The sequence below is a fragment of the Mus caroli genome, unplaced genomic scaffold (assembly GCF_978045245.1).
Source record: "Mus caroli unplaced genomic scaffold, Mus_caroli_1 scaffold_15, whole genome shotgun sequence".
In the NCBI taxonomy this organism is placed as follows: domain Eukaryota; kingdom Metazoa; phylum Chordata; class Mammalia; order Rodentia; family Muridae; genus Mus; species Mus caroli.
In genome coordinates, this window is record NW_028227270.1 from 64,104,079 (window position 1) to 64,113,624 (window position 9,546).

Sequence of the window (9,546 nt, forward strand, 5' to 3'; positions counted from 1 at the left end):
CTGTACAGAGGACACAGCTGCCACAGGAACAGGAAGTGCAAGCTGGAGATGTCCACCCAGTCAAGCCACTCATGGTCATGTAGGAAGGGGTAGGCAGTGGTAGGAGAAAGCCTGGATCCACTATGAGTTCACAGGGGCCTCAGGCACACAAGAAGGCATCCTCTGTGATCAGGTGTAGCCCATGTCAGTCAGGACACATGGCTCTCTGGGTGGAAAACAGGCTATGGCACTTACATGGCCAAAATCATTTGGTTGCTTCTTGTCTCCTCTACCAGTGAACATGGGACAAATGTAAGTAAGCCATAGTCCTGCTCAGAGAGAAGACAGGAGGAAGAGGCAGGAAGGTCATTACAACCATTCAAGGCCCACTACAGCTGCCTATCTCTTACCCACAGAAGACCCCCCCCCACCCCGACCCAGAAGGGTTTCTATACTCATTCCATCCCCTCCTCCACCCTCACCCCCACCCCTGCCTAGATTGTCTATTTACATCCAAATAGTCTTTCAAGGCATCCCAAGTCTGACTCTGAAGCAATCTCTGATGGTTTCTTTCCCTTTGGGAAGTGTTCTTCAGATCTGCTCCTTAAAGATCCTCTCAACACCATGAGCCAGATGCCCATGACTGCCCTGCAAAGCTATGAAGCTATGTCTCCCCTCCCCAAGACCAGAGGCCTCTTCTCTTCGTAGACCTGGCTGACCCAGGCCAGCCAGGCAGTAAGTGCTTAAAGTGACTCTGTTGAAGACCTGTGACAAAAAAAGCATGGGGTGGGATTGACAAGCAGTAGTCGTGAAGTACACGGGGTAGCCGTGTACTTCTCATACCTCATCTCATACCTCCGTTTCCTGCATTTGAAATACAGGGGCTGAATAAATAATCTCCATGAGTTCTACTAGCACCGAACCCCACCATACAATAGTTAGGAGTCAGGGCCTCCCTCAGCCAGTCACCCCCAACTTTCTACACCCCAGACTTAATAGACAGCCAGCCCAGAGCAAGCCACCCACCTCCACATGAAGTAAGTGCAAGTCTCTAAGCTTTGGCAGCATGGCCCTGCTTCCCTTGCTAAGTCACAGACACACACCTGGCAAATGGAGTCCAGACTGGCTGACATCCACCACCTCCTGGCCACCTCTTTTACCAGTGACCAATGAATGGCTCTTCCAGCTTGTCACCATGATTCAAGTGACCTTGAAAATGTCACCAGCTCAGAGTCAATGTTCAGTTTGACTTAATGAACTTTAAATTGCATGGTCTAATTGTCAGAGCCGAGGAGTGAATTCTCACGCTCTGGTACTACAAGAGGTGGGCAGCTAAAATCCTCATGGATACTATCTATTCCAAGGGTGCTGGTCCGACTTACAAATGGGGCCACCACGGGTTCAGTGGTTGGACCCCATGGCCTCAGAATGTAACCATAGCTAGAACAACAGTTCTGGGGGATGCGATAAAAGTGAGAGCCTAGAGCCATCTTGGATTCAGCAGTGCACAGAGTCATGCAGCTCTCCTGAAGAAGACACAGAGTCAACACAGGGTAGGACCCACGAAGGCAGGAGGCAGAGCAGGATGCTTCAGTTATGAATTAGTGACCAGGACATCCAGGAGCCACAAGAAATTGAAAAGGATGAAGCCCCTTGGCATCTTGGTTTTGAGCTTCTGGCCTTCTGAGCCTCAGAAGAGCGATCTTCTGTAGATTTAATGCACTCACTGTGGTGTGGTGATTTTTTAAAGAAATAAATACAGGGCCTGGAATTGTCACAAGGTCAGACTGGTGCCGGTATTCTTGGACCACCAGAAGCTGTCACAGGGACAGAAAGAGGCAGAGCTACCATTGCACAACTCCCAGCAGCCCTTGGGCTCCTGGGATGCCCAAGAATCTGTCAACAATTACTTTTTCTTGCATAATCTGATTACAGCCATTTCCTATCACTTTTTACAAACCTCCTCAAGCCCTAATCTGTAACTGTGTCCTAGTTTTCTGTCCAAGATCTGCTACAGAGGGAAGGAGCCATGAGGCAAGAGCTAGGCATAGGCAAAGAGGCTGTGCTTTCTCTATCAAGGCGCAGGTGTCCTGGACAGAGCCCCTTTGAAGACAGCAGGCTAGGCATTGCACCGGGCCTGAGGCCTCCACTCAGATATCACTGGGGGGGGGGCGCCTCTAGGGTGTTCCTTTTGTTTTTAATACCTGACTCCGCGATCCAGGTTTGCTCCTTAATAAATAACTCCTCTCGGGTGCATTTGAGAGGCTGCCTGAGCCTCTATTGCTGTCCGGCAAACAGGAAAATGACTCGACCCACAGAATGAGGACATTTCTCTGGACTAGGCAAGTTTATAGGCAAATTGGCAGAAGGGGTGGGGACGAAATTCCACTGTGTGCTTGCTGCCTTCTGTGGGACATCTCTCTCCTGGCCAGAAGCTAAGTCCCTTAGCCAGCTGGCACTGGGGTGGGCCCCTGAGGCTGGCACCATTCCAAAACGTGCGGCACAAGAGGATGCTTGGAAATGGAGAGAGCAAGGTTTCAGGAGAAGAGGGGGTCGGCACACCCCCTATTACCTCGTGAGTCTTTGAGGAAGGGTACGCGGGCAGGGGCAGAGTGGGGTCAAGCCCCAGCTCAGTCTGGGAACTCATTGGATCTTTAGATCTTTCTCTTGCTGTCTTCTTCATTAACCTTGGCGGAGCAGGGACATTTATCCTCCTCAAGACTTGTAACTGTTTACTGGTCCTGTCTGTTTAGATGCGAATGGTCAATCGGAGGACGTTGCTCACCGCAATAGCGCCCTGCCCGGGACCTACAAGTACGATCTAACATCTTCACCCAGAGCTACACTTGTGTCCACCTTCATCTAAATAAAGCAAAGGGATGCGAACCCAGCCTCCAGCCTCAGCCCGAGTTCTCCTTCACCCGCCACGCAGCTCACACTTTCTGCCAGGGCTCCTCCTTCCCATCCACCACAGCGAGGGGCACCCGCGCGCCCCTGGGAGGAGTGTGCCTCGGCCCGCCGCTAATCGCCCCCGGCCCCCGCCTTCGCCCGGGTTTCCCGGCCGGAGACGCCCTGGCCTCCCTCGCTTGATCTGGCTCCCGGAGCAGGCCAGGCCACCGATTGGCCGGCGGTAATTACGGGCACGCTCCAGGAGGGGGGCTGGGCGGGGGCGGCCTCCCGCGAGCATAAATTATGCAAATAGCAGGCGCCGCACGGGGCTGACCTGCCGCCTCTAGCCATTCACCCGCGCCGCCTCGGGGGCGGAGGTGGCCAGGGAGGGGGCGCCCATTGTTGCGCGCCGTACTTAAGGGGTCCTGAGGCCGGTCGTGTGCCACACTCGGTGCTCACAGGAGCTGATCTGATCGCAGGCGACATCACTCGGGAGACCAGCCCGGCGCGTGGCCCCTGCAGGCGAGGCGAGGAGGGCTAAGCCCATTCCCTCCCTGAGCCCCTGCGATCTTCCCGGGCCCTCGCGCCTGCAGCAGGCACAGGCTAGCCCCGGGTCGTACGGACAGTAAGTGCGCTTCGAAGGCCGACCTCCAAACCTCCTGTCCGTCTGTCGGTCCTGCACACTGCAACGATGCCTGCCCCTTTGGAGACCTGCATCTCTGATCTCGACTGCTCCAGCAGCAACAGCAGCAGCGACCTGTCCAGCTTCCTCACCGACGAGGAGGACTGTGCCAGGCTCCAGCCCCTAGCCTCCACCTCGGGGCTGTCCATGCCAGCCCGGAGGAGCGCGCCCGCCCTCTCCGGGGCATCGAATGTTCCCGGTGCCCAGGACGAAGAGCAGGAGCGGCGAAGGCGGCGAGGTCGCGCTCGGGTGCGGTCCGAGGCTCTGCTGCACTCCCTGCGGAGGAGTCGTCGAGTCAAAGCCAACGATCGCGAGCGCAACCGCATGCACAACCTCAACGCTGCGCTGGACGCTCTGCGCAGCGTGCTGCCCTCGTTCCCGGACGACACCAAGCTCACCAAGATTGAGACGCTGCGCTTCGCCTACAACTACATCTGGGCCCTGGCTGAGACACTGCGCCTGGCAGATCAAGGGCTCCCCGGGAGCAGTGCCCGGGAGCGCCTCCTGCCTCCGCAGTGTGTCCCCTGTCTGCCCGGGCCCCCGAGCCCGGCCAGCGACACTGAGTCCTGGGGCTCCGGGGCCGCTGCCTCCCCCTGCGCCACCGTGGCATCACCACTCTCTAACCCCAGTAGTCCCTCAGCTTCAGAAGACTTCACCTATGGCCCGGGTGATCCCCTTTTCTCCTTTCCTGGCCTGCCCAAAGACCTGCTCCACACGACGCCCTGTTTCATCCCGTACCACTAGGCCTTTGTAAGGCAACATCAATACTTTCTTCCTCCCCCAGTCTAAGAGCAATAATAGATGGGGAACTGGCTGAAGCCTCGGGGGCCACCCTTACCCCCAAGTGAATGCTGGGAGCTTTAAAGGGTGGGGGGAGGGGGAATACCTGACCACTTGTTAGGTTGCTGCACCCTCGCTGAAGCTGCCCCTCGGTCTGTTTCTCCACCCCCAGCACGCCCCCACCCCCCGCCCGCCCCCAGATGGCCTTTCGTTTTTGTTGCACTTTCTGAACTTCACAAAACCTTCTTTGTGACTGGCTCAGAACTGACCCCAGCCACCACTTCAGTGTGATTTGGAAAAGGGACAGATGAGCCCCTGAAGACGAGGTGAAAAGTCAATTTTACAATTTGTAGAACTCTAATGAAGAAAAACGAGCATGAAAATTCGGTTTGAGCCGGCTGACAATACAATGGCAAGGCTTAAAAAGGAGCCACAAGGAGTGGGCTTCATGCATTATGGATCCCGACCCCCGCCACTGTGGGCTTGCTCCAGGAAGAACCTGAGTGCTAGTGTAGCTATTCAGGCACCGGACTGGAGGGTACTTTAATTTATTCAGGATGCTTCATTCATATGAAAATGTATTTTTGTACATAAAGAATTTATTCTATTATTATGAGCTATCAAAGTTTACATTTTTGTACTGCAGATGCTTCGTGTAAATAAAAAAATTAAGAAAAAATAAAGTAGTCACCAGCTTCCTTGCCTAGTAGCAGTGTCTCTGGGGCTTTCCCTCGTCCCCTTGTCAGCTCCACCTGTAAAGTGAAATATTATCCCACCATCTCCAAACCTCCAATCCTGTTTCAAAAACAACTTAAAAATAAAACGCACCTGACTATCGCCAAGAACGAGGGAGACAGATTAAGGCACTTTGAGCCATCGATTCCTTCTGCCTTGTAAACACAAGAGAGAACTTTCAGGCACCCCATAAGCCAATTAAGACTTTCTAATGGGGAATTAGCCCCGATCCGCAGCTACCTGTAGAGGTAGGGGCCTGGAGTCTTTTGAGGAACTCCACATCAGCTGGCTCTGTATTTCAAAGGGAGGGGATTAAAAAGATCAATACAGTGTGGCCACTGGCTAGGAAGCCCCAGGGACAGGTGGGCTTAGTCTGGGCAAGCAGAAGGGTCTACTCTTGGAGCTGCCTATTTAGAAGAGGAAATTGATTTGTAAACAACGCCTTTAAAGTATTGTCCATGAAGGCTGAGGTCCTCCTAGCTGTGAGGAGTTGGCTTCATTGTCCCCACGTGGGATCAACAGCTGCCTTAAAACTTCGGGTTAGGGTGGCATAGTCCTCCACACATGGGCGTTTCTACTGGCTGCAACTCCAAGTGTGGGGGAGGGGGGTCCCACAGAGAAGGGCTTTGCTCAGCTAGTTCTCAGGGGCTTTCATTTGTTCCTAGAGAAATCCCAATGGGGACTTTTTTTTTCTGGCTGCAGTGCTTGTCGGTAGTCTGACAATTGGCTAATAGCACTAGCCGGCCAGGAGTAACTTTTCCTTTACATTCAGAATGGGGAAGATTACAGGAAGCCCTGTCACTTCTTCTGGTCTCACAAGTTGCCCCATAGTAGGACAGCATCCCCCTACTTCATACACTGGGCTGCCCTTTGTAATGAGGCAGCTATTTTTCATGGGAAGGGGGCTTGTAGGATTATTTTTCCAGGCAATGCCTCTGACAGAAGCCCTTTGCCTTCTGACATTTGGTCCTGGTGGCTGGGATCCACAAATTCATATGCCCCAGCCAGCAATGCTAAGCCCTGCCACAGGCAAGATGCCCTGTGTCAGATAAGAAGGCTACCTTCCAGAAGGTTTTGGAAAATCGGATACCTTCTCTAATTGCCCTGGAGCAGGGGATGAGTACTCTTAAGAAGTCTGAGAGGTTGCAGAGCCTAAGAGCAGAGTCAGAAGTTCCTCTTAGAAGCTGTCTCTCTGATGGCCCAGCCTAGGGCCTGCTGGATGACCTCCCCTCACGTCTAACCACCAGCTTTTAGCTTCCTGGAGCAAACTGACATAGCCTGCACTGGGTGTTGGGCTCTCCCGAGGAGAGGATGCTGGGAAGTGACTCAGCTCTTCTCAGGAACAAGAAGTATAGTCCCTTAGGGAGACTCTTCAGCCATGAAGTAAATGTGTGTGCTTAGGACAGGAGAAGAGAACAACAGATTGGGTTTATCACCCTCTCTGGTCCTTGGGAGAAGCAGAAGGATGGTACTTTGCTGCCTCCAGCATTGAAAACAGGAAGTCATCCTTCCCGAGATACCAGAACAGCGCCCCATCTTCTCAGTTTGAGTGCTCAGAACTCCAAGGTGTAACACCCAGAGCCCCCTTCCATAAAGAAAACCCTTTAAAGACATCCTTACCATCTGTACCCAGGACAGTTTCTATAACTCTTCCTAGAAAGCACACACCTCTGTAAGTACAGCTAGGGAAGCTCCCAAACAATAAAAAAGAAGGAAATGATTTAAAATGTGTGCCTCCTGTTCAGGGGTCTATTGATTGCTACAGCAGAGCCTCACATCTTGGGGAGAGGGGGAGAGACACTAAAATATTTTAGCCAGTTAGGAGAATACAAATTCTTGCTGACAGCCAAATTTGGCCACCCTCAGTCACTGTCCGTCACTGAGAAGTCCGCATGCTCAAAGAAACCTCAACGTCTCCCCGGTCTCTGTGTCTTTGTCCTGGCAAGACATTTCTATACACAACTCCCCAGCCATTTGGGAATAGGGGGTACATGGTGGAGGGGGAGGAGATTAGGATAAAGGAGTAAAATGGAGATTTTTACTTCTTCTCTTGTTTCTTTATTGACTCTTGTTCAAGCCCCTGCTATATTCAAAGCAGTGGGATAAGCAAGGCAAAGTCCTAGCTCAAAAGGAGCCTGCACGTTCTAGTAGGGACAGAGAGGCATGGAGAGTGGGTGTCATGGCTTCACGGTGAGTGGTGGGCTCAGGTTGGCATGGCTATAGCAGGGGCACAAGATGGATGAGGAAAAAGAGGGGGACAGGAAGATCCAGGTCCTGCTGAATCTTGGAAATGGATTCTGGGGCTTGAGAGTTCCTATCTAGGGCTATGAGGATTTGGAAGGTTGAGGTCAAAGGGGAGATGTAAAGGCAGGAATGTGGGGCAGGAGGCAGAGTTGGAGGAGCTGGGGCAAAATCTGAGACTAAACTGAGTGAGCACTTAGGAGTTGTTCCTGGGAGACAGATGGTGGACATGGTGAAGACAGCCCAAACCAGATACATTTTGAAGACAGAAACTCCAGGATTTGTTGGAGCACTTGAAGAGAGGCCAAAGATGACCTGGCAGATTTGAATTGAGAACTAGGGAGGACATGAACTTCACACCCCTAAACAATTCCGAATGCTGAAGAAAGCTTAACTTGCCCAGAAACTGCCCATTGTAGCTCCCAAAGACAAGACACAAACCTGGGCTGCAGTTGCCCACAAAATAGAGGCTAGATTATGCCAGAAAGAATCCAAGCATTGTCTGGGATAAAGCTAAGACAAATGCCTGAGAGACATCACATTTCGGGTGAGGGAGGAGCCTTGTGAGGACATGGGCAAAGCCTAAGATAACACCAGCCACACTTTCAACACCAGCATCACTGCCATGGTAGGTAATGTTTAGGCAGAGTCCCTCCAGGTTCAGCATCCTGCTCCAGGTACATTACACACATGTTAGCTTATTTAATTCATTCTTGTAGCTGATGAGGTTGCAGTATCATTATGAGCCAGGTATGGTAGCATACACCTTTAATCCCAGCAATTGGGAGGCAGAGGCAGGTGGATCTCTGTGAGTTCAAAGTCAGCCTGGACTACGTAAGGAGTTCCAGGACAGCCAGGGTTCTACAGAGAGACCCTGTTTCAGAAGAAAAAAGAAAATGAGAAAAGAAAAAGAAACTACCCGCAGAGGGAGGAAGTGAAGCCAAGCTAACAACTTGCCAAGACCACAGAGCTGATAGTTGTGTAGCTGTGATCTGAATCCCAGCATTCCTGTGTTCTTAAAGGGATAAAGACCAAATGTAGCCAATCGTTGCCATCTCGAGCAGTGGGGCCACCCACAAGCCATTTCGAGCCAGTCACTAATCCTTCGAGACCCACACAGAGAATGATCTACCACTCTTTTAGTTTCTAATGAGTGAGTTTATCAAGTACCTATAAAGCCAGTAAAGGCAGAAGAATAAATGAGAAGAATCAGCTAGAGAGATGCAGCAGGCAGATCTCAAACATCATCAAACAGGGTGCTTACAGAAGCTCTCTGAGATGATGGGAACCCGCTGATGCTATCTTGGTAAGATGCTAACCAGGAGAGTTCCAGGCAGAAACATCTTTTCATGATGAGCCTTTATCTTTCCACTCCCACAGCAGGCATCTTCATACCCTGGGATGAACAATAGTAACTTCTGTTGGTCACAGTTTAGCATCCAGCTGTTCTTAAGGGTTCCTGCTTTTAATACCCTTAGTTGTTCCCCCCTTCTCCTCACCACAAACGGGTCTGGAGCAGCCTGAGCCCAGGAAAGAGAGTTTTGGAGGATGCTTGAGTCTGAAGAAAGGGAACCCTCTTGTATTCCACGATCCACTCTCAACAAACCAAGCAGCTCATAATGCAGTTTCTATTATGCCCAGGGGTAAGGTCAGTCATAGCTAGAGACAGGGCCACAGCTGCTGTGCAGAACTTTGAGCTGAGTGAGCAAAAGAACTCCTTCATTCCTCCAGCTGAGGGAGAAGAGAAATCGCCCATAGAAGACTTGAGAATTAGTCCTTCAGCAAAGACCTGGGGTGTCACTCTGCAGGAGCATCAGTGGAAGATCAGCCTAAGCAACTGGGGGGAAAGTGACCCAGCTCTCACTGAGACTCAGGCGTCTTTTATAAATGCCTAGGGTGACTTTGATCTCAGCTAACTAAGGGACAAGGGCTCCAGTGTTAATGCCAACAATGTTGTCTGATGGTAAGAAGTTTAACCTGGAAGACCAATCAGCTTCAATGACCACAGACCAGCACTATGGTCACGATGCACCTTGGCTGAGAAGCTGTTACCTCTTGGAGATTGCTTGAGATAAACACTGCTCAGGCACTCAACCTTCTTGCTGATTGCTGGGCTCATGTGACCTGGGTATGTGCTAGGTTACACTAAAGGCAGGGTGTAGGGATTTCAGTTGGCCCAGCCTATCTTATCTTCTCTAACAAAAATCAGATGTCACTACCAATGGACCACTGGGTCATTC

At 51.6% G+C, this 9,546-nt stretch overlaps 1 protein-coding gene across 1 annotated transcript; it reads left to right on the forward strand.

Annotated features, from left to right (window-relative positions):
* Positions 1–3,352: 3,352 nt before the first annotated feature.
* On the forward strand, positions 3,353–4,294 carry Neurog1 (neurogenin 1). Its single transcript, XM_021179775.3, has one exon. The coding sequence runs from the start codon at positions 3,560–3,562 to the stop codon at positions 4,292–4,294; it is 735 nt and encodes a 244-aa protein (XP_021035434.1). The 5' UTR covers positions 3,353–3,559.
* Positions 4,295–9,546: the final 5,252 nt, after the last annotated feature.